Source organism: Leishmania martiniquensis, chromosome 9 (genome assembly GCF_017916325.1).
Source record: "Leishmania martiniquensis isolate LSCM1 chromosome 9, whole genome shotgun sequence".
NCBI classification, from domain to species: Eukaryota; Euglenozoa; class Kinetoplastea; order Trypanosomatida; family Trypanosomatidae; genus Leishmania; species Leishmania martiniquensis.
This window is the reverse complement of record NC_090144.1, coordinates 458,475-485,627: the sequence shown is the minus strand read 5'-3', so window position 1 is coordinate 485,627 and position 27,153 is coordinate 458,475. Positions and strand designations below refer to the sequence as shown.

Here is a 27,153-nt window from a genome sequence, read left to right as displayed (position 1 = left end):
CCATCCGCACGACGGCTCTCATGCCGAGTGGACTGAAGACGTTCTGCTCTCCCTCAAAGACCGCGTGACGCTCACCGCCCTCTCCCCCCTCCCTTTCCTCTTTCCCTCATCCGCTGTGCCAGGCACACATCTGTGAGAGGCACTCGTTGGGCGCACGTCCGCTCTCCTCCACGTGAGCGCCTCCCTCATATCATCTCCCTCAGAGCCGATCCATTCACACCTTCCCCCCACCCCATGTCCGTTGTACCACAGAGACAGAGCGGCCCCTCGGTGGCTCCATCTCTGCCATCTGAGCCGCTGTGCGTGGCGGACATTGTGCCGGAGCTGCTTCCCTTGCTTGGCACTGTGTCACGTGACGGCGACGGGTGCCCGTTGAGAAACTCTGCCCAGTCGTCAGGCGAGAGTCCAATTCTTCCCGTCCCGCCGACCGTTGCCGACGATCATCGTGTGCAGGTGTCGATCCGTGGTCGGCGTTACGAGATGACTGTGGCGTTGGCTCTCACCCACTGCCTTTCACTCTTCGTCTTCTTTTGCTGGCCATTCGGTGCGGGTGACGAGGACGGCGGCGCAGCGAAGCGGCGGCCACAGACGGTGGGCGACGTGATCGTGGCCCACACTGCTGCAGGGGAAGTGATGGAGGAGCGTCATCTTCTGAGCCATTACACTCGCGTTGTCGAGCCCGTGCTTCACGTCTTTCTTGACCACTGGGCTGCACCTCAGGGCGCTGCTGCAACGCCACAAGCCGAGAGGGAAAGGGCTGAGACGGTGAAGACGGAGGAGGCGGGCCACCCGGCGTCGCTGCCGCGTCCCACCCGCATCTCCTATGACGCCTCGACGCGCGTTTGGCGGCTCGAGTATGCCGCACGGATCACGGCAGCAGAGGAGGACGCGGTGCGCGCTCAGTGTCAGTGCGGTGAGAGCGCTGCGGCAGCGGTCGATGCGCTCTGCAGCAGCCCCTTTCGTCTGCTTCAGAGCGAGTACATGGGAGTGCTGCTGGTGTACCTGCGCCGGTGCGCGAAGGTCCGGAAGGAGAGGCAGGAAGCGGCAGTGAGAGGGGACGAACTTAGCGCTCCTGCGCCATACCCCTCCTTGCCGATCCGCTGGGCAGAGATGAGCTACGACCAGCAGGTGTCGTTTGTGCAGCTGATTCGGTGCCTTGGTGTGGTGTCGCTCGCGCGCACCTACACGTGCCCAACGGCACCCCTGAGCACCTCGCTCTACATCGGTGCGGATGCCGCGGACCTGCCAGTGCCAAAAGCGGGCAGCTGCTCGCCGCACGCGCCTGTGGCATCGCGTACTCGTGTGCTGCCGCAAGAGCCGCAGCGGGCGGCTACAGGGGCGACGAGGGCCGTTGCCGATGCGGCGGAGAGGTGTGGGGGAAAGGAGCGATGCGTCGACGAAGACGGCGATGAGGGGTTAATGGTTCCCATTAAGGGGTGCGCGCGGTGTGGCACTGCCGGCCATGCAGCGGAGGAGTGCCGCTACTAAAGGAGATGTAAGGCGCAGTGGCACGTGCGTCTGGCGACGTAGAGAGAGGCATAGCGTAAGGGGGGCCGGAGATGAAGACGCGCAAGTGTGGAGCCACGCCACCTCCCCCCTCTCCTCTCTCCCTTCCGGTATCGGTGTGGCTCTCCTCCAGAGTGGCACTCGAGCGACATGTGACCAAAGTGTCACGACTCCTCACAAAAGGACCCCTTCCACTGAGAGGACAGTACGGGCCGCCGCGTCCGTGCCCTGCTGCGCCAGTCGCGCACTCTCTCCGCTCTCTCTCTTTCTCATGCACACGCACACAACTGCTTTCCCTCTCCCTCTCCCGCACGCCCTTTCTATCACTGCTGTTGACGGCACGAGCGGCACAGCCACGCGCAATTGGAGCAGAGAAAGCGCTGGACACTCACCTCCGCGCAGGAAGAGCTGCCGGCACTCCCTGTCATTGCTCCTCACTTGGGACTGCTCCACGCCACCGCCCCTGGCCTCCCTTCTTGCACGCAGGCCCGCATACACTAAAACTGATTCACGCAGCATCCATCGTTGCATAGAAGAGGCTGAAGTCCGCAAGACAGGCGTTCAAGGGACGTCGCCTCTCTCTTTCCCCACGAGCCCCCGCCGCAACGCTGCAGCCCTAATCGCAGGCCCGCGCTTCGTCATACCGTTCCCCTGCCAACAGGCCATCAGGCCGTAGGGAGTGAGCAGGCGCCAACCAGTGCGGCGCGCCCCCGTACCCTCTCACTTTCCACACACACACACTCACGCACGCACCTCCGTCTCCATCGTGCACGTACAGATTTGCTGCACCTACTCCTGACTTGTCTAGATCGCTTTACGCTGATGCCCCCAAAGAAGAAGCGCAGCACGGCCGGGACAAGGCCGGGTGTCGGTGTGCCTGCGGAACCTCTGAGCACAGCGGCCATGGGTGCTGCTGCGGCACCCACAGGTTACACAAAACCAACTCTGCCCTCGTACCTTCCTACGCCTTCGTCTGGCGGAACAAACGCATGCGGTGTCGCAGTCCGTGCGCACGCGACACCGGCAGACTTGACCGCAGCAGCGCGCCGTGCGCAAATTTTTTACCACACGGGGCGTTTTGCGTCAGCGCCGCCGCGCACCCTTTGGGGCCTTCTGCGACTGTACGTCGAATTTTTCCTCCTCTGCGCTCAGCCAACGGTGCCACGCCGCGCCCACGCAGCGTCGGCTGTGGCAGCTGAAGCGAAGACTCCTGACGCCAGAAGAGGCATCGAAGGTAGCTGCAACGGTAGTCGCACGGCAACTATGTCGGCGAAGCCGGTGACCGTGGACGTTGCGGCCCAGGTGGCAACGCTAACCTTCGTCAGCGTTCCCCATCGCGTGTTCCCCTTCTTTGAGGGCGTTGTGCTGCCGCCTGGGGAGGGCCAGGCGACGCCGCCAGCGTCTGTCGCGGGAGCGGCGGATGGTAAGGCGGCAGGGCGCAAGCGGCATCGTCACAGTGTAGCGCACAACGGGTCGAGGTCGATGGCAGCCGACGACTCCGTCGACGAGGGTGATGACACCAGCAGTTTGGACTACCAGCCAAGCGTCATGGTGCAGCGACTGTGCGAGTACGGCGCGGCGCACATCCCTAACTTTGCGTCCGACTCTGATTACCTCGCCGCCAAAGACGTGCTGGTGTACCTCAAGCACTACGCCTACCTCGTCTCAGGTATGGCCCTGAGCACCGCAGTCCTCCGCAGCATCGAAGTTGTCGGTCTCGACTTCCGCCAGCAATGCGTGCCGTGCATGGACGGCATCGTCCAGCTCGTCGATGCTCTCATCGATGCGCGGCTTCAGAAAATGCCGCTGCTGCCACGTGTGGTGCGACTCAGCGAGCGCCTGCATCTCTCCGCGAAGGCTACCCGAACGTTCGAGTACCTGCTGGTGTGCCACTGCGGCCGCTATGCGCCGAGCAGCATCACAGAGCCGCTGCGGCCGGCGAGCATTGCGTACCACAACGAGCTCACCCCACAGGAGCTGCTATCCATTCTCTCAGAGAGCGGTGTGCTGTGGAAGCAGGGGCTGATCTTCTCCGACATCAAGATGCGCACCACCTTCATGGAGTGTAAGTACGCGCTCCCGATCGAGGCGATTGGTGCCTTGAGCGGAGATCAGCTATCGGAAGAGCAGCTCATCAAGCTCGAGCGCACCGCGCTCTTGGAGGTGCTCAACGAAGAACGGCACGCCGAGATACTGAGCATCGCGGTTGCTACGCCGGCCCCGAGAACAGAGGGGCGCGTCGGCGGCAACGGCTATGCTTCACCCGCGTCAAGGCAGGGTGACGAAGAGGGCGATATGGACGAGGAGGAGGAGGAGGAAGAGGGGGACGACGACGGCGCGACGGCAGAGGGCGCCATGACGCTGACACAGGAGGCGCTGGACGATGTGTTGAATGAGATTGGCGCGACCAGGCTGAGCTCCAAAGCTCCGGATGCGATCCACCGAGCCGTTCTGCACCACCTCAGCAATACTCTCTCCGGCAACGCTACCGCACGACTCGGCGGCGGTACCGCAGCGGCTGCGGCTGCGAAAAGCACCGCTGAGGCAGAGAAGCAGCAGGGGGCAGAAGACGGTGAGGGGGGCAAAGAAGAGCCGGCGGTGGTGACGCCGTCTGCAGCTCCCCTGATGCCGCTGCCGCCCTGTGCGTCGGACGCCACACAACGGCCCGAGGGCGGCGGCGAGACCACGGCAACCGCACCTGCACCGCGGAAGGTACGACTGGCCCTTGCCGATATCAACCCCCTCGCTCAGCGTTATCGCAGCACCGGCACCGCTGCAGGGGCAGCGGCGGCGACGTCTTCTACGCCATCTGCCACATCGAACACAGACTCTTCCATGCGCGGGGTGCCCTACGAGTCCGACATCGAGTACATGGACGCTGCCTTTCGAATCCTGGCCAATATGATTCGCATCCGCTACGCGGAGGGCGACATGAAGGACGAAGAGGACTCCTACACCCCCAAGTCCAAGGTGGAGGCGTCGATACGCGAGCTGAAGGGAAAAGTGCGCGTCGCGGTCGCGGTTCATGAGTCACGGCTGCAGGCCACTCTCGCTGCCCGCACATTCACCCCGCGCATCGAGCAACTCGCCCAGCGACTGCAGCTGACAGAGATGGAGAAGCAAATTATGCTGTTCATGGTGGGCAACGTTATTTCGCATGACATGCTGGTAGCGGTAAATGGGCGCTATGTTATGCGTGACGGACAGCGGCTCATCACTGTGGGGTACGTGCTCTTCGTCTTGTGCGAGTCGCTGGAGGAGCGTGTGGTGGCACGACGTGCCTTCTACCAGTCCGCCCCGCTTGTGTCTCACGGTGTCTTGTCCCTCACTCTCGACTCCGTCGGCCGCTCGTGCTTCAACACGGACCTAATGGACTACCTCGTCGACATCGATAGAAAGATTGTGGACGATGTCATGGGCATCACAGCCGAGACGGCAGAAATGGTGCCCGGCTCGCAGCTGTACTTCCCGGAGGTGGAGCTGTCTAACGTCGTGCTGCCGACCTCGACGATGGAGCGTGTCCTGTCCACCATCGAGCACTACAGCCTGTTCGAGCAGTGCAAGAAGGGCAGCGGCTTTGGCGCCGGCCTCGGTACCGGGCGCGGAGGCCTTGTCATGCTCTTCCACGGCCCGAGCGGCACCGGTAAGACGATGCTCGCCAACGCCGTTGCGCATCACCTCGGCAAAAAGATTCTACTAGTCAGTGTGTCGCAGTTTCGCTCCTCGACAAAGGCGGAGGCCGACGCGCTCCGCTTTCTCTTTCGCGAGGCAAAGCTGAGTGACGCTATTTTATTCTTCGACGAGTGCGAGTCTCTCTTCGAGGATCGCACGAGCAACAGCACCGTGACGGCGCTCCTGTCCGAGCTCGAGCGGTACGACGGTCTCATTGTCCTCGCCACGAACCGCGCGCAGAACTTCGACGAGGCAATGAACCGGCGCATTTCGCTCATGATGGAATTTCGGCCGCCGGACCACCAACTGCGGCTGCGCATTTGGAAGTCGCACATCCCCAAGCAGCTCGCGGTGAAGGAGGACGTGTGCCTCGAGAAGTTGGCGCTCAACTACGAGCTCTCTGGCGGGCTCATCCGCAACGCCGTCCTCGCCGCCATGAGCAGGGCGGTGGCGCGCGAGAAGTCGGTCACACCCATGCTGACAATGAGCGACCTCGACGAAGGCGCTCGACTGCAGCTCCGCGGCTTCTTCCTCGCCGCGGAGCTGCCGGAGGGGATGAGCGCGTTCTACCTGACCCCGAAACGCACTCTTGCCGAGCTGGTCGTTGAGCCGAATCTTGCAAAGAAGCTGGAGGGGATCGCAAGCAGTGCCAAGAGTCGTGGCACCTTGTACACCGAGTGGGGCTTCAGCGAGGACGCCAACGACGACCACGGGACGTTGTACCTCTTCCAGGGCGTGAGTGGCACGGGCAAGTCGCTGGCGGCAGAGGCCATCGCTTACGAGTGCGGCGCCACCATCCGCCTCTGCAACGTAGCGGAACTCCTCCTTCGGGAGGAGATGCGGGTGCACGCCGTGTTTGAGGAAGGCCGCCGTCTCGGTGCCATCATCGTTTTCGACGAGGCTCAGGTCCTCTTCAACGAGTCCTCCAAGAGCCTGCAGCTCTCTCAGCTCATTCAGTACCACGCACGTCGCTATCCGCGGCCCGTCATCGTCATCGCAACAACGGTGAGCCGCGACGGGAGTGGTGGTCGCCACCTCTTCTCCACGACGAGCATCAACTCGCGCTCGTCGTGTATGATCTTCCAAGCAGAGTTGACCTTTGCTCTTCCCAGTCGCCCCTTGCGCGAGCAGTTGTGGCGAAGGGCCTTCCCAGACCGCGTGCCAAGGGCCAGCGATGTGAACTATGGCCGCCTCAGCGCCACGAGCATCTCACCCAAGCTGATTCGCACGATCGCTTTCAATGTCTGCTGCACCGCGGCGCTCTTACCAGTGGCGGAGCGGGTCGTGACGATGGCCATGATCGAGGCTGAGGTGGAGAGGACGATGACGCGGGAGCGCAGCGCCCCGTCGGCGAATGCGATGTTTGCGTAGGCAGGGGAGAGAGCGCTGGGGGCGGAGGGGCGAGGAGGGGGGCGAGCTCTCGAACGCGGCGCCAGCCACCTCCCCCTCCCTACTAGCAGGTACCTCTATGGGGACGGTGCTTTGTGTACGTTTGCGTGTGTGTGTGTGGTCTCGCCTCCTCTCTTCTATTCGATCCCCCTACGCCCGCACTGCTGATAATAACGGAGGCGGCGCTTCATCTATGGCGGCCACTCTCAACGGCACCTGCACGGAGGTGTCTGCGTGCGCGCGCGCGCGGAGAGAGGCCGCACCTGTGCGCCATCGCCTGCAGACGTATTGTTCTGTAACGGTAAGCGAGACCACCTCAGAACTGTGTGTGTGTGTTTAAACTGCGAAAAGCTAAACCGAATGACGGATGTGGAGGGCGGCGGCGCTTCTCATGCCCACTCTCACGGAACGCGTCCAGCGTGTGGAAGGGGGGGGGGCGGCGGCGGCCGACACGCATGCCTGATGCCAACTTTCTGCGCACGCCGATACCACCTCGGACGCTGCGATGAGCGGCTCGCTCCGTGACGAGAGCGTTACACAAGGAGAAGCCGGCAAAAGGACAGCGGGGCGCATATCTATGACGAGTGCGTGCGTGTGTGTGTGTGTGTTTGGGGGGGAGGTAATGATACGGCGATTCTGCCGCTCCGTGCACCCTTCGGCATCACCCGACTGGGAAGGTGCCTTTGAGAGGAGGAGGTATCACTGCACCACGTGACCTTCTCACACTCACCCGCACTCTCTCTCTCCACCCCATGACGCCATCTGCCTCCCCCCTAACCCTTTCCTTCCACACCTGTTCTGGGGTGGTCCTCTATCTGCCGTCTCTCTCGCAGCGATGGGCTGAGCAGTCCTCTCGCTGTCTTCGCTGTTGCTGTTGCTGCCACTGCAGAGCTCTCTCTCCGCAGCGTCAACACTGAGGTACACATACACACATATATATCACTCACGTGTCCTCGAAGGGAACGAGGAAAGAAAGAGCGAGGGAGAGAGAAGGAGGGCCCACAGCGCATACCCAATCTTTGAGAGCAGAGCCAGCGCGCACGTGTGTGTGTGTGTGTGCGTGCGTGCGGAGGGCCTCTCCTCTGTCGCCTCTTCCCACGCTTTGGGGCGTCTCTGACTGAAATTGTCTCATTGCGTTCCCTTTTCGTTAGCCTTTCCCCGTCTCTGTCACCGCTAGTGGCGCTTCTTTTTTGTACGCCGCGCACAGCACGCACCACCGCCGCCCTATCACCATTGTCACCCGCACTCAAGTGTTCTCTCTCCCACCACTTCGTTCCTACACGCCGCCCTCAACATCCTAAGGGCATCCGCAGCACAGCGCCACCGCCGTCATGACGGCATGTGCCACACTTCTCCTCACAGCGCTGCTCGTCGTTCTCGGTCGCAGCAGCGGTGTCCAACACGCCGATGCTCGACTGGAGCGGCAGACATACGTTGCCTACCGTACACCGCACCTCTGCTCCTACCAGATCATGCGGTCCGTGGCGTGTCCGGATGCGAAGCCGATGTGCTGTGTTGCCTCGTCCGCGATTCGTTGCTGTGATGGGGCCACCTCGTGCGGTAACTGCACGGATGACGTTGTAGGGTACGAAATGCCGAAGAGCAGTGTCATCATTGGCTGCTTCAGCTTGAGCGTGCTGGTGCTTCTCGGTAGCATTATCATGTCCGGCGTGGGCCGCCACCTCGCTTGGGTCCTCGAGCACCGCCGCGTGATCGAGAGCTACCGCAAGCGCCTCCTGCTGCGCCGCGCGGAGGCGCGCGAATTCAAGAGGGAGCTGGCAGAGACGGAAGAGAGGGACATTGACGATGCGGTGGGGTGCGTCATCTGCTGCGCCCGTCACATTGACGTGGCGCTGACGCCGTGCGGACATGTTTGCTGCTGCCGTTTCTGCGCCAAGCGTCTACGCGAATGCCCAGTGTGCCGCAGCCCCCTGCAACGTTGCTTCGACTTGCCGCTGTACTATGTGAAGCAGCTGCTGAGCGCTGCGGGGACTGCGGAGGAAGATAACGGCGGTGACGTCGGCAGCGTCCCTGTCTCATCGCCGCTGGAGATGGCCCCTATCACACACAACATTGCTGTGGCCGCAACCATGCGGGGAGGCATCAGTACCGCCAGCGAGGCCGCCTGTGCACCCGCGATCGCCGACGACTGCTGCGTCGAGTTGGCTATGGCGCCGCCAAACAGCAACGACTTCAGTAGCACGGCTAGCGCAACTGATGCTGCAGAGGCGGGGATGCTCCAGGCATTAAGGCAGCGCTGCACGCCCTTTTAGTACTTCGGCGAGGACGGCGATGAGGAACGAGGGGAAAGAATCGGTAGCGATGCTATCAGCACACGTGCGGTGGTACGATGTGTGCCAGTCGTTGGCGCGGCCTTCTCTCCTACGAGGGCACGGGGCGCTGCTGCCGAGGGGGTAGACGCGGCCGCCGCCGATGCCCACGCACACCACTGGAACGGGTGCACTTCTCCGGAGACATGAGATGTCCGCGGCATTGGGAGTGACGCATACATGCACACACTGTCACACAAGCATACAGTTTTAGACGCAAGAGTGAAAGGAAGAAGGCTCAGAGAGGCCCATGAAGGAATGCGGAGGGTGCACCCGCATCTTCAGCTCCTCAGTGTGCATGTGTACGTGTGTGTGTGTGTGTCAGTCCTCTTATTCAACTCTCCCCTCCCGCCTTGTTCGCGGCGTGTGGTCCTCTTTCTCTGTATCTTTCGCTGCACTGCTGCCTTGGCGTGTCTGTTGCGCTTACGCGTGTGCTGCCTGTCTGCCCGCGCACACGCACACACACACGTACACATACGGGCGTCTCACACCGTTTGCTTTCCCCTTACGCTGTGTGTCTGGTGGCTGTGACGCGTGAGCTGGGCGAATGTTGCATACCCGGGGAGGAGAGCGCACGACGAAAAAAAAAGGTGGAGGAGAGGGTGTAACTGTCTGACAGCTCTTGAGTTTACAAGCCTCCACATTGGGTGATGGCGCCCAAGTAGAGGGCCACCCGCATTGGTACCGCCCGCCCCTTCTTTGTGATTTCAGAGGCGCTAGCCCCGTTCCGCTCTCTCTCTCTGCGTTTCTTCAAGTCATTCGTGGCGCTCTCCCATCCCCCTCTCTGGCCCACGCACACTCGGGCAAGCCCCACCCCCACCCCACCCATGCCCCTCTTTCCATTGCAGTCGCTGGGCTCCCGGGAGGCAGGGACGATAACATAGCGAACTCGCAGCGGGCGACGGGGTAAGGGGAGGGGAAAAGGCTCGCAGAGTTGTGGAGTGTGGCCATCTGGTGCGTGCGAGCGCAGCGGCAGTGTGGATGAAACGCCCTCATCCCTTCCCCTCGTCTTTTTGCCGTGCTGGAGCGGGAGGGCGCGCGCCTTTCCCACCCGCCATGCCTCACTGTCCCCCACCGCCACACACACGCACAGCCAGCCAGCCAGACAGACAGCAGCACTCCTCTCCTACCTCCTGATATGCTCTCGCTCGCTCTCTCTCTGCCCTCTCTCAGCGTCAGACGAAGACACGCATCAGCGATGCCTTAGCGGCGCGCCTCGCAGCCTCTGTTCGCTTTCGGATCAGCCTGCAGCCCTCCCCCCTCCCCTCCTCTCCAAGCGGACCTGCTGCCATAGCACTAAACAGCACACAGACGGGAACGCGCGCATACATTCAGCATAGATAGACAGTCTTGCACACACCGATAGCCGCTCTCTTTCGCGTCATGACCAGCGAGACTGCGGACCTCCCCACGAGCGCAGCGCCACTCCTCGAAGAAGTGAAAAAGTGGTTCGTATCAGCTCCATGGGAGTCCGCTGGAGGCACAGCCGGTGAGCCTACCGCAGCGATCGTGCTGTGCGAACTTCTGGAGTGCAGTCGGCTGCGGCATCTTCTATTCACCGCTACAGCGCGGTGTGCAGAGCAGGAACGAGCATCCGACAGAACTGAGCGTCGGTTCGCCTCCACAAGGGTGGCGGCAGGCGATGCCACAGCAGTTCGCACCAATGATGCATCGCGCTGCGGCAGACAACCGCGCACCCCCTCGCCTTGTGCAACGCCGACCATTACCAACGCGAAAATGGTCTGCGCCGCAGTGCGGCAGCGCTTTCAGCGTCTACTTGCGAACAGTAGCCCCTGTGTGAAGGAGTTTTACCGCGCAACACGCAGGGCGGACGTGATCCTGTCGTCAACGGCTTTCAGGGCTATCAGTGCTGCGCCAGCGGCGCCGCCGTCGTCTGCGTGCGCTGGTGACATTGACGCTGCTGACGTCTTCTGGGCACTCATCTTGTACTTGTCAGCCGCTCTCTGTTGGAGACGTCGTCGCTCCCTTGAGGCTCAGCGGCGCGCTGAGGTATTCTCTGAAGACGTGGTGAGCAGCTCCCGAGACGCGTCCGAGCGCCACCCACTTCACCTCCACACGTCATCGCGATCGTCATGGTGGGAGAGCACGCACTCATCGCTGAGCTCCGCCGAGCACCTCGCCGATGTAGCAGTACAGCACGGAGCTGCCGGCGGCACAGGGACGGATCTCTTTTCTATTGCGCTGCGGTCACACTACACGATCGGCAAGGCCGCCGCCGCCAATATGTCGCCAAGTCACTGTCGAAGCTCCCTTGAGCGCCTGCTGCCACTGCTAGAAAGGCATCTCTCAGCTGCACAGCTGTGGCGTCAGCCGTCGCTTCTTGCAGCGCTTGATGTGCTCGCGCGGGGTTTTGCGACCACAGAAAGGCGCGTTCACGCTCCATCTTCAGGAGAGGGCATGGGCATCGCGGCGCGGTGTCCACTGTGCTACGCCACCGCACTAGACAATGAGCTCGCAGTGGAGGCGCTGGTGCATCTTCGCTGCTACGCCGCCGCCTATCACGACGCAGAGGATGCAGAGGGAGGCACAGGAGCCCGACATGGTCGTCAGCGGGGAGCCGCAGACGGCTCTGACGAGGCCGAGCTGAACTCGTGCGAAGTGGGGTGGATAGCCGCCTGCCGTATTGCACTGTGGAACAGCTGCCGAGCCTCGCTGTGGCGCCTGTGCCACCCGCCCTTTTTCTGCGCAGCCACATCGTGCCCGCCGTATCGAGAGTTGCGGGAAGGGGCTGAGCGCACGGCGCAGCACCCGGGATGGAGTCGGCGTGCAGTGCTCGAGGCCCTCTGGGTCAGTTGGTGGCGTGCGGAGGTGTGGCTGACCCCCTGCCCTCTTTCCTCTGAGACCGCCAGCCCGGCAGACGCATTTTTTAGGGATGCGGCGGCGCGCTGGCGCAGTGCACTGTTGTTCATGGACGTTGTGCTACCCACTCAGGAGGCTGCAGCGCGCGATTCCTGCCGTGAGGGCGCCGGCGGCGGTGATGCGACGGAGCGATGCCTTCGCAATCAACGTGCGCTCCTCGCCCACCTCGTGCAACTGCCACTCGTGACGGAACGCACACCACAAGCACTATCGCCCTGCCGAGACCAGAAGAGCGAGCGGATTTGCCCCACGGGCACCCGAAATAGAAGCACCTCCGGCACAGTGCTTCACTGGCTCTCGCAGCACGGGGACGTACCTTTGCTGACCCTTCTCTGCCGTTCGCTCGACGGCGGCAGCGCAGCGACGGTTGCAGGCTGCGCGCCTATGAGGAAGGCGATTGCCGGCGGAGCCGCCGCTCCAGCACACTTCGTCCGACTAGGCGCTGCGCATTGGAGAGACGAAAAGACTGAAGATGGGCGCAGCCACAGAGCAGCTTTGGCTGCACATGAAGCAGCAGCGAACTGCGCTGTGGCATCCATGAGCGTTACGGCGGGCCAGTCAGTCTCTACAGGCCCGGGCCGCAGCTTGGGCAGCGCAGCCTCCTCCGTGTGGGGCCTACACCTCGTGGACAGTCTTGGCCGAAATGCCCTCGACCTGGCGTGCAGGCGTCAACACTTGCCGTGTGTGCGCTTCCTCCTGCAGGCGGGGCTTTCACCGGACTCCCTCACAGTCCTCGTGTCCGACAACTGCGTTGAATCACTACCGCTGCCGTTGCTCCAGCTGCTATACGACCCTTCCCTTCTTGAAGGAGCGGACAGCAGCCGCAGTACACCACGCATGGGAGTGGCGGAGCGCCTGCGGCAGTCCACTTGCCCTGCCGCCGCTGCCTCGCGCACTCTTGCGCAGCTCGCGTTCCGACTGTGGACCGAGAAGGTGCGTCAGCTGTCAATAGCGCCTCAGGCAGCCAATGACGAAGGCTTCGTGTTGGATCAGTGGCTCGCCGCCTACGTGCGGTGCCAGGCAGCGCAGGATCGCGTGTTGCGGCCTGCGATGGCAGCACTGGAGTTCGACCCGTATGAGCCGGTGGCCCGCCTTGTCCTGCTGTCTGTGCTCATGCGCAAGCTGAGCGACTGGCTGGACACCACGCCGCCGTTTGTGCGGTACAGCCCGCATGACCTACCGGTGGGCAACAGCGACAACCTGCGAGGTGACGAGGCGTCGAGTTGGTCCCCCCTCACCCCCTCACGGCTTCAGCCAGCGCTGCTCTCCCTTCGGCAGCTGCGCATGCACCACACAGTCGCGCTGCGACTGTACACGCAGCTCACGTGCCCACTTGGCCGCACGCTGCTGCGCCGCGCCGTCGACGCACGTTGCGCCGTGTGTGATGCCCTAGCAGCACGGGGGGATAGGGCAGCGTCTGCGCTCCTCGCTGCCGCCGCAACTGCGTCCACTGCCGGCGCGGGCCGTGGCGGCGACGAGGTGGCGAAGAGGGACGTGGTAGCTACGCCAACTACAACGTCTGCGCCACCGGTTCCCGTGATCTCGTCGCTGGCGCCGTCAGAGCCTGCCAAGTCTCGCCAGGAGCTGCAAGTCCTCTACAGCCGCGTTCTCTCCGAGTCTCAGACGCTCGAGGCGCGTCTTGTCGCCGAGTATCGGCGGTGCCTCTCAGCTATGGAGGCGAGTGATGAATCGGAGCGGCACTGCCGCCGCGGCGGAACGCCTCTGTGGCAGCAGCGCCCTTCCCCTGTCGCCACGATTCTGAGTGGAAGCCATTGTGAGTGCTGCGCAACCGCAACGCCGCGCATTCACGTAAACGGCGGGAGCCGCGACAACGGCGATGGGTCCGCCCTCTACGCCTCGGCTGTCATCCCGTCTGCGATGGCGCTGCGGGCAGCGCGCTGGGAAACAGGTGCGAAGCCGCAAAGCATTCAGCTGCAGTCACGACAACAAGCAACCGCGCAGCACCCCGCCGACAGCTCGGACTGCATCGTTGAACCGACCATGTGGTCATTCATGAGCACACCACAACAAGTCTGGCTGCGGCTGCCTGAGGGCGTCGACGTCGACCGTCTCTTGTGCGAAAACGATGGTGGGGGCTTTGGAGTGGTCGCTGAAGACATGCCACCGACGGCGCCGGTGCAGCGGGGTGACCTCGTCACGTTCCACTGCAGCAGCTGCGGTGATGGTGTGAGTAGGTCGGATGGCACCTCAGCAACGATCGAGCAGCGGAAGGGGCCGGACGCAGAAGAGTGCCGCGGCAGTCCGCAGTTTGTCGTCCAACAAGTCTTCTCGGAGCGGCGCACCTCACCATACCTCGTCTGGAGGAGCGTGACGGCAGACGAGGGCACATACCAGCACCGGCCGCCTCCTGCGCGTCTCGTGCTCCCGTACGCAACAGCAGTGCGCCCCACACCGTGGGCGGTGGCACCTCGATGCACAAATACCGCGCGAGGCCCAAGCCAGGACACCGTCACACTGCACGCCTGCTGTCTGCCCGTGTCATACGTTGCGCGGATGACGTCCGCGCAGCTGCACAGCCACCACCCACTCGACTGGCTGCTGCAGACGCCTCAGGCAGCCACTTCTCCCTCGCCTGCCGTGGAATCGGGGCTCGCCGACGTACTGACGGCGCTACAGTCAAACATGGAGTGGACTGCGCGGTGGGCACTGACGGTGTGGGCCGGCCACCAACCCTGCTGGCTGGAGGAGAGGATGCAACCAGCCGGTCACAGCAGCGGTGCTTCTCGGGGCCGCCGCGACAAAGTGGCGAAGGGTGCCTTAGCGCTGCTTGGCAGAGAGGACAGCTCGCACCATGACGAGGAGCAGCTGAGCGGAGACATGGAGCGTGACGTGGTACGCCTTACGGATCCATTCTGGACGTGGGACGATGCCGGTGTGGTCGATGGGCACCACAGCTGTCCCATCAACGACGGGCGACGCATGCTGCGCGTTCTTCTGGCCCCAACGAGCGGCGACACGGTACCAAGCGAAGCTCATCAGTTGCCCGGCAAGGGGCACTGGCCGTCCCAAGCGGAAGGCTACAGCGCGGCGGTCACCACCGATGTGGTGGTGGGCTGTGCCGGCGTCGTTTGAGTGCATGACTGGACGTCGAAGATGGTGGCTAATAAGGTGGTGTGCCCGCGAGAAGAGAGCGTGCGTGTCTGGAGGGACGCACGCGCGCAAGAACGCAAGCGTCGCTGTCCCTGCTCCCTTCAAATAGCCGCAGAAGAGCAAGAGGAGCGTGGCGCATGGAGATTCAGTAATGTTCGCCCCTGCGTGGGGAAAGAGGGGGGAGGGGTGTAGGGATGCGTCAAGGCAGAGGACAGGCGCGCAGCATGACAGCAGCAATGCAGAGCCGTTCTACCTGCTCACTTTTGCCCCCTCTCGCTCTCTCGATCGGGACGCGCATCTTTGTGCGTGTCCGTAGCCCCCTCCCTTGCCCCTCAGGCCCTTCCCAGTCTCGTGCGCGACGAGGAGCTCGAGCGCCGCCCACCGCCTGGCTGTCCCCCATCCTCTTCTCTTCACCGAACACCCCTCTCCCCTCCTGCCGCTCTTCCCCTCACCACGACTATCCACCGAGCGGCGCGCAAACGCTCACATGAAAGGACAGAAAGGGACTGGCCAACCATTAGGCCAGTGGCGCCATGAGCAGCCGCGAGGCCTCGGGGGCGACAGCCGATGCGGCGCCCGCGTCGTCCTCGGCGGAGGCGCAGCGGCACCCTCCTGAGGCTGTCGCTGTGCCTGCACCGCTGCAGTGCTTCTATACCCATTTCATTACCCTGCTTACCCGACAGGCCCGTTGTGGTCCAGGGGCCGCCATACCGGCCTCCCTCGCCCCATATCAGCACCGCAGCACATCTACGACCAATGGTCAGGGCGGCATCGAAGACGAAGAACTGCGCCGTCTGACTTGCGCACAGGAAGAAACGCTCGGGCCACTGCTCTGGCAGTGGTTGGTCCTCTTCTCTCTGGCAGTAGAGCTGGCTGGGGACGTACCTGAAGAGTGCAGTCCTGCTCCGTCCGCGATGGCAGCTGTGCCTGCTGAACGTTCCCTGCCTGTACCGCATATCCTGGGACCATACGAAGTGGAGCGACTCTTCCACAGTGGATTTGCCTCTCTCCCGCCAGTGGCTGCCACTGGCGGCGGTGTTGGTGGCTTAAGCGGCAGGCGGCTGCCCACCGTGGACCCACCTGCACCCTGGCGCAACGTGCCCCTTGCTAAGCGCGGGCAATCAGAGAGGGCTTTCGTGGCTGCGCTCAGCGCCCTCAGTCGTAATGGTCCGCTCTTCAGTGCGTGGTGTGCTCTGTGCTACACCTGTGTAGGAGCCTCGCTGGTGACGAGCACATCTCAGGGCTGTCGGGAAGGGGGGCACGTAGCCGCGGGCCCCTCTCAGACTGCCTTCTTCGTAGCAGAGGAGCCGAGCCGCGTCGCTCTGCGACGCCTTCGTCGCGCGTGGGACTCCGCCGTCGAATTGTCTGTCGCCTCGACCAAGGGCTCGCGCGAATCAGATGCGTTGGCGGAGCGCGCAAGCGTTGATTCCTGTGCAACGATGCGGTTGTGGGCGATGGTGTACAAGACGTGTGCGACGTCTACCGCTACCACCGCCGTAGCGCCAGTCGCGCAGGAGAAAGGCGACGGAGCTGATCAGCCACCAGCTCCGCCTCTTTGCCTCTCCCTCTGGGCAGCACAGTGGTACCGCGAGTGCACCCGCGTCGCCGCTTATGGTGCCGACGAAGGCTTTTACGCCGAGGAGGCAGGGGTGCCCGTGGAACTTGTGACTCGTGTCATGCGTTACCTGTGTCACCGCCTCGAAGCCGAAGTAGCGAAGCGTGCCCAACGGCATGACCGCTCGGGCACTACTACGTCGCTAACCGCGACGGTGGAGCGCGAGGAAGCGTATACTGAAACGGCAGTGCCACCGTCCTCCCCGCTTCACTGTGACGCTTCTGCCCCTGCCCCCTTAGTGCCGGCGCTCCGGGTCGGGACGTTGGCAGCCCTTGCCCTGCAGCCCCCTAAGCTTTGTGTCGAACACTGTGCGGGCCGCCGCGGCAGGGCGGCAAAGCGCTCTGGCGACCGCAAAGGCGGTGCGCCGCTACGGCGCCAACGTCGTGTGTGGCACCTGGACTATGACGAGGACGATAGCGACGAAGACGACGACGACAGCGAGGAGGACCCGGACTGTCGTAGTGGGAGGGAGAGAAGCCGGCGAGGACGCACAGACGCGCAGACCGGCGTCTCGCGCCTCATATTTGGTCCACAGGAGCAGTTCGAGGTGGCCATCGCCTCTGGGGTGCTGACAACCTACTCCATGTCTCCTGCCGACGACGCTGCGATGTCGCCCACTGGCTGGCGTTACATGCCTCTGCTAATCAGCGAGCGGTACCTCCGCAACGGGACGGTACACTGGTGGACGGTGCGCAATTCACAGCGGCATCGGCAGCTGATCGCAGAAGCTCGTAGCACATCATTGTGAAGGAATGCTGATGACGCTTCGACCCTGAGAAGGGGTGCGGGTGTCTTGCGCACTTGATGAGGCAGCAGCAGCAGCCTTTCTTCACGGGCCCCGCGCTTTGCGTTTCTGGAGTCGATGAAGATAAATCTGGTGTCGCTAGCAGTTCTGTCAGCCGCTGACAGGTTGGCCAGTGGCGACTGCCGTGAGACGGATCTTCAAGAGGAGGGAAGGCGGAGGAAGGACTCAGTAGAGAGCTGCTCCAATGCATAGTCTCGTGAGATTGCTTCCGCCTCCGCCTTCATCCTTTCTCGCGCCACTGGTTAGTGGCACAGCACATAACGTGCCAACTAAGCGCCGAGGAGCTTTGCTTACACAGCTCTCTCTCTTTACCAACCATCTCCGCAACCGTAGAAGAAGCAGTCACCGCCAAACACGTCGAGGCAGAGGGACAGAGGGAGCGTTGGCGACAGACGCAATGCCCACCCCGTCCTGCAAGTCTCCCTTGCACAGAAACGGGAGGGCAAACGGAAGTGTCGAATGCACGCGCGCGCACGTACAGCGCGCGGACATACTGAAGGCCGAAAGAATAAAGAGGGAAGGCGTGTCTCTGCAGCGGCCCTTTCAGCGTGGAGGCAACGCGACGTAAGCAGTGGGGGAAGCCGTGACGTGCCTTATGGCGGAGAGGCCTTTGCGCGCGCACCAGTGGCAAGAGTACGCGTGAATGCAGGACTAGGCCAAGGCTGAAGCGCGTTCCGGGGGAGGGGATAGGCGAACAGCAGCGCAGCAAAGAGCTGAAGGAGGAGCTCGTGAGTCCCGCTTCGTAGGGGACCGTTTGACTCCCGTGGCAGTGATGCTGGGTCAGTGCCTGCTCTCCTCATACAACCTGAATCACTCAAGCCACGGACATACGCGCTTGATGCCTCCGTTCAATACTTGGGACGCCGCCTTGGCACACCATCGGTGGTCTGTGGTCAGCCTCTGAGACGCCACCCCCGTGTCCACCCGAAGTTTGCGCATTGAGAGACTCGGGTGCGCTTGCCCAAAGGTGGCCCATCGCCTCAGCAGCTCTGGACGTGGCCACAACAGCGATGCACAGTGCGCTGGTAAGCCTGCCATTGTATGCAGCCCGGCGACGCCCATCAGCGTCACGCAAACGTTGGAACCGTCAGCATTGGAGGGGCTCATGGCACCAACGAAGGCGCAGCGAAGCACCGAGTTCGCCGCCAGGCACTAAGCAAGACGAGCCGGCGGTGGATTCGCTTCTGCTGATTGTGGGCTCCTTTGCTGGCAGGGCTGCGGGGAGCATCAGGAGCCTCAGCGCACGTGGCGTGACGATGCAGAGCCAAAGTGCAGCCGGGCACCCTGTGGGCTTGGCCAACAGGGAGGGGCACGAGTCCCTCTCTTCAGAGACCTCTACCCCGCTCGCGTCCCACCTCAGCAGGCAGGGCTGATACCGGACAGCGCCTCAGCTCTCCTCCGAGGCCTGACAGGGGGTGGGCCACATTCGGCTGAACTTCCATGAATGCGACATCGCAGTCAGCGATCCGTTCAAGGAAGGTCAGGTGCTGCAGGCACACGACCGGCCCCCTTCCCCCACCTCTCAGAAGATCAGAACAGGGCCACCCCTTATGGCAGCCGTTACTTGCGAGTGCTGTGATCGTCGCACATGCTCAGGAGAAAAAAAGCCTCCGGTTACCTGCGACGAAAAAAATGTAAGGCGGGGGAGCCTCATCTGCCCACAGAGGTCCGCCACCCCGCATCGCTGCAGGCACTCTCCGACCTTTCACATCGACGGGTCGATCACACTGGGGAAGGGGGGCGGGCGCGAAATTCGGGCACCTCTCTCCGTGAAAAGGGTGAGGTCGAGGGATGCCCCAGGGCGGCATGCACCACCCGCTCGGGCAGGATGAGCGCTCGGTCACTGTGTTGTGGGTGGAAGGGAAAAGAAAGCAGGCGAAGAGCGACTCCGCAGCTCACCCCACCCCACCCCTCAGCGGCCCGGTTCGAAAGGGGTGTGTATGCCACGAATCGTGTGGCCCTCACGGCTGCCGATCCGCCAGGATGGGATGGAGATGGGGGTGCAGTATATTCTGTGCTTCGAGTTCGATGTCTGCTGCCATGCCGTCCCGTTCAGACGAAGCGCGCAGCCGCTATCAGCGGCGCAGATGTTGCGCTCTGCCTGCCAGCACCCGGTAGATCGTGGCTGTAGGGCGAGCAATCACGAGCACAATGGAGGACGTTGCGCCCCCCTCTCTGCACCACCTTCACCGTACACACAATTCGATCGGCATCATCATGAACGTGCCGGCAGCTCGAGTGGGTCAGGAGGGCGACTCGATGCCATGCCATCAAGGTGGTGAACCTGCAGCCATCTCCCTCTTGTGGGGCCCCTCCCCCGCCTCTTTCGGTGGCCGAAGTGCGACTGGCACGACCGAAATCTCAGGCGTGTGAGGGAGGCACAGCGAGGGCCGCTGTGATGTTGTCACATATGCACACTCGTGAGGCAACAGCACGCGAAGAGGGGCGGATGCAGCGCTTGGCATATGTGTGATGTGCACGGAGAGTACGAAATCGCCCAGCCCCGTCATCTCAAGAGGTTTTGCCGTAGCGCACACTCGCCCAGGTGGGCAAGGAGGGGGAGGGCAGACGGCGGTGAGATGACCCACTTCCCCCCCTCCCTCCCCTCCTCTTGCAGCCGCACCGACGGGCGTTCATCGTCTAGAGAGCCTCACGATCTTCATCAGATGCCTCGAGGGCGGAAGCGGGGGGCGCGGCCCTCTCATGGCAAAACAGGTTGACAGGGAGGGCTGTGCAGCTACGCAGTCCTGCGCGCCGCGAGCCTCAGTGAAAGCGGCAGGCCCCCCTCCCCTGGGAGCGTCAAAGCAGCTGTGGCAGTCCGGCCACAGCACCAGTGCGCCGCCTCCCCGCCACGCTCACCAGAAGGCTCAACAGTTTTGTAGGTCTCAGTGACAGAGGGACTTCCCCTGAGGCGGCCAGCTGTGCATGACGAGCCGTTTCCTTCCGAGAAGAGGGAGTGACCCCTTCGGCTTCTCTTCGTGTCAGTGCTCTCGTGAGCGTCGTAGACGCCGTCCCGAAGGCCTTTCGAAGCGGACCCCTGCAAGAGTGCGATGGATTTCCCCTCATTCGATTCGGCGTCCCTGACCACCCCAACTGTGTCAAGGCCGCGGCACTCGCGCGGCGGGTGCGCAGAGAGTTGCTGACGATGCTTCAGTTTGACGCCACAGTGCGAGAGACGACAAGGTGGGCCGAAGGAGAAGTGGATGGCTGAGCGCAATACAAGTACGCCGGAGAGTGAGTCAGTGGACAAGGCACGACCCGCCGGAGGTAAGGAAGGGAGGGATAAGGGGAGGGGGGACAAGCGAGCAACGCATCTCGTCCCATCCCCACATGCCCCTTCGCAGCCCACCACGCGCAACGCTGCGGAGAAGACGAAAGCCGCAAAGGTAAAGAATGGAGTGGGAAAAAAAAGCTGAATGGCACAAGTAAAAGCTGTTTCGCAGCAGAGGTGGGGGGGGCGTCTCGTGAGACACCGGCACAGAGGCAGACAGCTGCCGCCGCGAAGCGGACTCAGTCAGCTGCTATTGCCGTTGATGGGCGGAGGCTGTTCACAGTTTGCTGAAATTTCTGTGCCGCCAGTCTCTCTCTCTTGGATGACCCCCTCCATGTCCTCCACTAGTAGCCGTGGAGCCCGTTCCCCGCGCCGAATGTACCGGTCCTTCCATTGGGCCTTCGTTCACACGGCTCATGATGCATCTTGCACTCGCCCCCCTTCCTCCTCCTCGTTCTCTCCCTCTCGTCTTGGCGCGCCCATTGTTAACACTCACCTCTCGTGGCGACCCTCGTCGTGACGGCGTTCGGACCCCTTGTCCATTCATCCACACAGCTGCTCATCAATAGCGTGAGGGGTGCTTACGCATACACATACGAATACATACACATCGCACAGCTTCCTCGCTTGCCTCGTCCGTGTCTGTCTCTGTGTGTTTGTGTGTGTGTCTCCGGTGTCTGTGCTACACTCTCCTCACTTTTCGTCCCCTCTTGTTGTCACCAGACCCCTCTCCCTCCCTCCCTCTTTCTTTTTCTGTGCCTCTCGCGCACCTCCCTCACCACATCACTGAGTCGCGCGTGGTAATACCACCACAGCGCCCCTCCCCTGGTGGAGGGAGGTGAAGCGTCGACAGCGCCAACAAATCAAGTAAGCTAACTCACTCTTTCTCTCTCTCTCGCACACACACACACAAAACAGCGTAGGATCCTGTGTTTCAAGGAAGGGTAGCGCACGCCACATTTACACACGATTGCTGTTTTCCTTTACGTGTGGTGTGGCAGCACCCATTGATCTTCGCTGTCGTAGCCGCTGCGCACCTCCTTCCCCTTCTCTCTTCCCCCCCTCCCCCGTCTGCGTTCGCGCTCGACCGGTTCGCCCCATCTCCTTCTGTTCTCGCCTTTGCTTAGTGCTGGCCTGCCCGTTGTTGCAGTGTTGTGCCCTGCTTCGTTTTTCTTTTCTTTCTGCGGTGCCGATCTACTCGTCCGTGGGACGGGCGTGTTAGCGTGTGTGTGCATCTCTCTGCCTCTCCTTCCCCCCTCTGTGTGTCTGTCTACCTGCCTGTCTGTGGGACTTTCGTATCCTTGGTTGAGCAGACCCCCATTCCTTCCGCAAAGGTACGGGCACGCCAACTTGACGGCGTGCCCCCATCGGATCTCTGTCTCTCTCCCTCTCTCGCTTTCGTCCCCCTCTCTTCCCAAGATCGAGGCTTGTCAGCGGCTGAGAGGACGCATTCACGGTCGTGAGCGACGGCGCTCTTTCGCTCTTGCGCACGCCCCCTCGCAACTGCCGCCCCCGCCCCCAGTCTCTGGAGAGGCGCCGTCGTGGCGGTGGTATCTGTGGCGGGATCACCTTCTTGTCGCACGCAGGTGCACAGCCGCAGACGGGCGAGAGAAAGAGTGACGGCAAAGGCGAGACGGGAAAAAAAACGGCGTGCGCGGCACGCACTTGCTCGGTGCATACGGCAAACAGATAAGGACGCCATCCGTCTGCGGGAATCGGCAGGCACGCAGCGAAGGAGCCCACGGCTTCCGCGACGACAGCAGAGGCCAGGATGCAGAAAGCGGCGCCTGCAGTAAGGGCGTCGTCGTCGCTACTCAAGACGGCACAGGTGCTCAAGGAGCCCACCATCACCATCATATCGAGCGATGGAGAGACCTTTTCAATGAGCCCTAGCACCATCGCCCACTCGCACTTGCTTGAGGGTGCTGTGCGTCGATGGTCCGAGGTCTATCACGCGGACGCGAAGGGGCCCGCAAGCTTACCCAGGTGCGACAGACGCGCGCTCGGCAGTCCAGGGGATCCGCGCGACGACGACACGGCGGATGAGTTTGAGGAGACGCCCGACGAAACCTACATATCTCGCTTCTACGAAGAAACGGCGAGTGATGTAACAGTGGCCAGTGGTGCATGTGATGAAGGGAGCGGTGGCGGTGTGGCAGCGTCGTCGGTGGGCAGGGGCGCTGTAGACCACGACGCGGCGTCAAGGCAGCAACAGCAGGAGCGCTCGCGTGCCCCTCGCGTGAAGAGCGCGCCACCCACTGCTCATAAGGACGCGCATGAAGCAACGGAAGCGGCAAGGCGGGCAGCCAGCGATGGGGCTAATAACGATCTCAGTGCCGGCAACAGGGACACCGACTCGGACCGCACCGCGAGTGTGCTGTCGTCGTCGGAGGGCTCCCTGTCGAACAAGTCAAGCCCGTACAAGTCGCAGAGCAACGGTGGCACTCCAACACGGCCCACTGATGTGGCGGGGACAGTGAGCGAACTGGGAGGAGGGCCGCGCGCCACCCATGCGCTTCGCTCGGACCCCTCCGCACGCTCGTCGCCGTTGCCGACGTCGATACTATCCTCACGGCACTCCGCCACCGCTGTCGGCAGGGCGACGGGCCGCAGCGGAACTGCAAGCAACATGTCACCAGGGGCTGCCGCAGATGCTTCAGCGACCACGGCCGCCACCAAAGACCGCCGTGCCTCACGCTCCCCTGCCGCCGCACTCGTCTCTCCCGCTGGCGGCGGCTCGCATTTTTCCCCGTCGACGCTAATGGATAATGACCAGTCGACACCAAGCGTACTTAGCGGCGAGGAAGGCGACGAGCAGGACAGCAGTGATGGGGCTGCCTTCGCCGATGGCGTCAAGCGACGCTCGCGTGACTCGCGCAATCTAGGAGATGAGGGGCTAGACGATGTAGCAGCTACTTCGTCCCCCTCCGCGTTGCCCTCGCTGTCACCGGACCGGCCTACCACCACAGCTGTGGCCTCGAACGGCCGCCGCTCGCGGCACCACAGGGATCCCGAAGTATCCTCGAGCGTGTCTGCTGCCCCCCACATGACCTCATCCTCGTCGCGCCTCACCTCGTCCGCTGGCGGCCGCAGCAGCGACCGCAGGCGTAGCAGCACTGTCGTCCGGGCCGGTGAGGCCGAGGTCGATGACGGCTTCGATGAAAACTTCAAGGGAGGCGCCGGGAAAGAGGATGTTGGGGCGACGTTAAACACCCCGGCAGCAGCCGCAATGGCCTCAACTGGAAGTACTTGCAGCAGTAGTGGTCGCCACAGTACGTCACCACTGCCCACCTGGCAGTCCCCCAGCAGCTGCCACCAGCGCACACCTTGCATGGCTGACGAGGACGACGTTGGGGCAATGATGAGCGAAGATCGAAGTGCTGAAGACGGTGGCACTTCACCCGGGCTTTGGTCCAGCCATACCGGCAGCGTTGGCGGCTCATCGCCGTCCACCAAGCCCCCGGTCGCCCCTGTCGCTGGAGGAGCCACAACGACTCCTGTGCCATCGCCTGCGGACCGCACTTCGCTAGGCTCTGCCGCGCTGTCTACCGTGTCGGCCGGTGTGGCTGGTGCTTCTGGCCTAGTCACACCCAAAAAGAACGCTGGCGCCGCCGGCGCAGTGGACCCACTCGCGAGCAGCCTCATCTACACGGACGGCGTCCGCATCACACCCAACACCATCGTGTTCGACCTTGCGCGGCCTGTCTCCTCGTGCGCTTCTCCCACCTCTGGCGCCACTGCTGAGCTAGCCGCCGAGCCCGCGACCAGCACCGTCGGCGCACCACCAGCAGCGGCCTCCTCGATTGTCAACATCCACTCCTCCGCGCTGCTCGTGTGCATCAAGTACATGAAGCACTTCGCAGAGGCGGAGGCTCAGGCAGCCGCCAAAGCCGTTGCAGCTGGTAGGGGCCGCAGGCATCGGCGTGGCCGCCGCGGAAGTAACAGCAGCGAGGACAACGGTCACAATGGCAGCAGCGCGAGGGGCACCTCCTCGTCGTCCTCCGCAGTCACGTCGGGGTCGTCCTCGGACGGTAGCGACAAGGAAGGCGACGATACGGAGCAAGTCTCCACGGTCAGCGACTCATCCTTCCGCCCAACTGGCAGTAGCTCGCCGCCAGACAGTCCTAACCTGAGGGGCAGTGAGGCCGGAAGAGGTTCCCTGGCTGGCATGGCGCACGGCGCAGCACCTGTCAACTCGGTGTCGCCCCCTGGCGGGCCCGCTGTCATTCCAGCACCGCTCACAACGCCGCTGGTGGCGCTTCTCTCTCCGTGGGAGCGGAATTTTCTCTACGCGGACGTGCTCGGTGCACCCGAGACGGTGCTGACCGCATCGCTCGCCATCTTAGACGTCTGCCCTGGGCTCGACTACGAGTCCCCGAGCGTCCATCTGAGTGACGCAAAGGTGAAGGCCGCGCTTCTGCCCGCACCACCACCACCACGGGAGGGAGTGCACAAGCTTATGGAGGTGATGGCCGCGGCAAAGCAGCTGCAGATCGGCCCCCTGCACGCCCTTTGTGCTGGGTGGCTGGCCGACTTCATCATACGAGTTTCCTACGGTGCATCCGACAACTTTGAGGCCGCGCACCTCATTCGACAGTGCCTTCGTGTGCCGAGTGACTGGAGCCGGCGCGAGACGGACTGCCTGAGGATCGAAAACGAGTGGCCGGCGAATGAGGAGGTAGAATAGCGGAAGGGGGGAGGGCCATCACCGCGGATGCTGCCGAGTTCCTTTCTGGCGCCTCTGGGAGACATTCCTTCCTGCCCACACCCCCATCCAACCACCCGCCCTTCTCATCTCTCCTCTGTGTGTCTGTGAGCGTTTGTTGACGGGCGGTGTCACTGTGTTACCGATGAGACCTGCGTGACTTTGCCTTTACGTGTAAGCTTATGTGCACATGCGCCATGACGGCACGGATGTCAAGCAGCAGAGGCGTACAACAACATCAAGGCCGCCCTCGACCAGATAGAATCAGGGCAAGCAGCAACTGCACCCTCTCTCCCTTTCTCCCTATTCGGTTGCTATCCTGTCAAGATGCTCGCACGCACAAGACGGGGAGGGGGCACGCACATCCTCTTCCTCTGTCCGTACCACCTCTCCTTACAAGAGGCAAAGGGGGGAGGGCCAGAGGCCTCGCGGTGTGCTGCGTGGCGACGACACGTGGCTGTAATGGCGCTGTGCCGCAGAGAGAGGTGCCCCAGGCGCGCCTGCCAGCAAGAGATTACAGGGAAAGGAGGAAGGATGAGAGTTGTCAGAGGAGGGCGCTGCGTTTTCTCGCGCATCTCCTCCCCCTCCATCTGCTCTACCTCGTCTCTCTGCTGCCCCTGCCGTGTGTCCTGCGTACCGCACTTGAGCGCGCGCCGTCCTGTCCCCACCGACCCTTCCTCGGGCGTCGAATAAGGAGGTGCGCGCTCTGGGGCAGCGGCCGCTTCTGCCGCTGCCCCCCCCATACGGTCATCGGCTGCTCGGTAGCTTCGACTGCCACCGTCAACTGCTTTGCCCGCTCCACTCCTCCCCTTCCCCGCATGACTTCCCTCTCGCTTCCTGCTGCAGAACGCCGCCACGCCGTCTTTGCACTCACAGACATCCTCTCTCCTGCCGCACGTACGCACACGCATACACGCATACAGAAGCTCCACTGCTGGCAACCCTTTCGCACCCAAGTCTCAGCGGATATCAACAGCATTCCAACCGCCAAGCGCCCGGCCATGTCGACCGAAGAAGTTTTCCGTATCAGCAACGTCAGCGGCTACGCGGTAGAGATCCCACTCGCCAGAGCAAAGGAGCTTCTGGGCATGCTGAACATGGACCATGTGTTTCGAGCAGCGCGGGCTGGCGCAGACGACACGGACGAGTCAGCGGACGCAGAGGACGGCGACGCGGAGCCGGTGAAGGCGGAGGGCATGGAGTACTGTAAAGAGGTGCTCGATGTGGTGCGTGCGTACGCGCTGCTCCCTTCCGAGGAGCGCACCAGCAACATCCCTCGTCCCCTTACGCAGGACCTGAGGAGTGTGGTGAACGCGGGTGAGATGGAGCTCGTAGAGAAGGCAGAGGAGGAGGACTACCTCGTCGATCTGCTGAACTGTGCGCTGTTTCTGCGCTTCTCTCAGCTCTCCGCGCTGTGCGCTGCCTACATGGCCGTCCGCATCGACGAGATCGCGAAGGCGGCACCGGACATAATGGAGGGCGCTGAGCGTATTCGCAGGTTTCTGCATATGCAGAACGAGTGGACAGAGGAAGAAATGGGCCACCTGAGGCGTGAGATGGAGTACGCCAAGTCGGTAGACCCTAACGTCTACTGAGGACGTCTCGGTGCGCGTGTGTGCGCGTGTTTTCGTGCCCCTTGCAAGCGCGGCTCGCGGACGTGCTCCCCCACCCACCCACCCACACCTTCTCCGATCTCCTTCCCCCTCTTGCCATCAAGCATATACTGGGCGTGTGCTCATGGCTGTGCACGTGTGTCTTCATGTCGCCCCCACCCCCCTTCCCTCCCTGTTCGCCACCACCACCACCACCGCGGCGGCTCGCTGGGTCGGGAGAGCGGTGAAGAGCGAAAATAACGAGGTGAGTGCTCAA

At 62.8% G+C, this 27,153-nt stretch overlaps 7 protein-coding genes across 7 annotated transcripts; all 7 read left to right on the top strand.

Annotated features, from left to right (window-relative positions):
* Positions 1-234: 234 nt before the first annotated feature.
* LSCM1_07645 (uncharacterized protein) lies at positions 235-1,488 on the top strand (the record flags this gene model as incomplete). The annotated part of the gene is made up of 1 exon (XM_067325008.1): positions 235-1,488. One exon carries the CDS (start codon positions 235-237, stop codon positions 1,486-1,488), a length of 1,254 nt encoding a protein of 417 aa, XP_067180853.1.
* Positions 1,489-2,328: 840 nt separating this feature from the next.
* On the top strand, positions 2,329-6,549 carry LSCM1_07644 (uncharacterized protein; the record flags this gene model as incomplete). The annotated part of the gene is made up of 1 exon (XM_067325007.1): positions 2,329-6,549. One exon carries the CDS (start codon positions 2,329-2,331, stop codon positions 6,547-6,549), a length of 4,221 nt encoding a protein of 1,406 aa, XP_067180852.1.
* A 1,349-nt stretch (positions 6,550-7,898) lies between these two features.
* Positions 7,899-8,840, top strand: LSCM1_07643 (uncharacterized protein; the record flags this gene model as incomplete). Its single annotated transcript, XM_067325006.1, has 1 exon — positions 7,899-8,840. One exon carries the CDS (start codon positions 7,899-7,901, stop codon positions 8,838-8,840), a length of 942 nt encoding a protein of 313 aa, XP_067180851.1.
* A 1,440-nt stretch (positions 8,841-10,280) lies between these two features.
* Positions 10,281-14,870, top strand: LSCM1_07642 (uncharacterized protein; the record flags this gene model as incomplete). Its single annotated transcript, XM_067325005.1, has 1 exon — positions 10,281-14,870. The coding sequence occupies one exon, from the start codon at positions 10,281-10,283 to the stop codon at positions 14,868-14,870; it is 4,590 nt and encodes a 1,529-aa protein (XP_067180850.1).
* A 551-nt stretch (positions 14,871-15,421) lies between these two features.
* On the top strand, positions 15,422-17,251 carry LSCM1_07641 (uncharacterized protein; the record flags this gene model as incomplete). The annotated part of the gene is made up of 1 exon (XM_067325004.1): positions 15,422-17,251. The coding sequence occupies one exon, from the start codon at positions 15,422-15,424 to the stop codon at positions 17,249-17,251; it is 1,830 nt and encodes a 609-aa protein (XP_067180849.1).
* A 5,099-nt stretch (positions 17,252-22,350) lies between these two features.
* LSCM1_07640 (uncharacterized protein) lies at positions 22,351-25,266 on the top strand (the record flags this gene model as incomplete). Its single annotated transcript, XM_067325003.1, has 1 exon — positions 22,351-25,266. The coding sequence occupies one exon, from the start codon at positions 22,351-22,353 to the stop codon at positions 25,264-25,266; it is 2,916 nt and encodes a 971-aa protein (XP_067180848.1).
* Positions 25,267-26,285: 1,019 nt separating this feature from the next.
* Positions 26,286-26,879, top strand: LSCM1_07639 (uncharacterized protein; the record flags this gene model as incomplete). The annotated part of the gene is made up of 1 exon (XM_067325002.1): positions 26,286-26,879. The coding sequence occupies one exon, from the start codon at positions 26,286-26,288 to the stop codon at positions 26,877-26,879; it is 594 nt and encodes a 197-aa protein (XP_067180847.1).
* Positions 26,880-27,153: the final 274 nt, after the last annotated feature.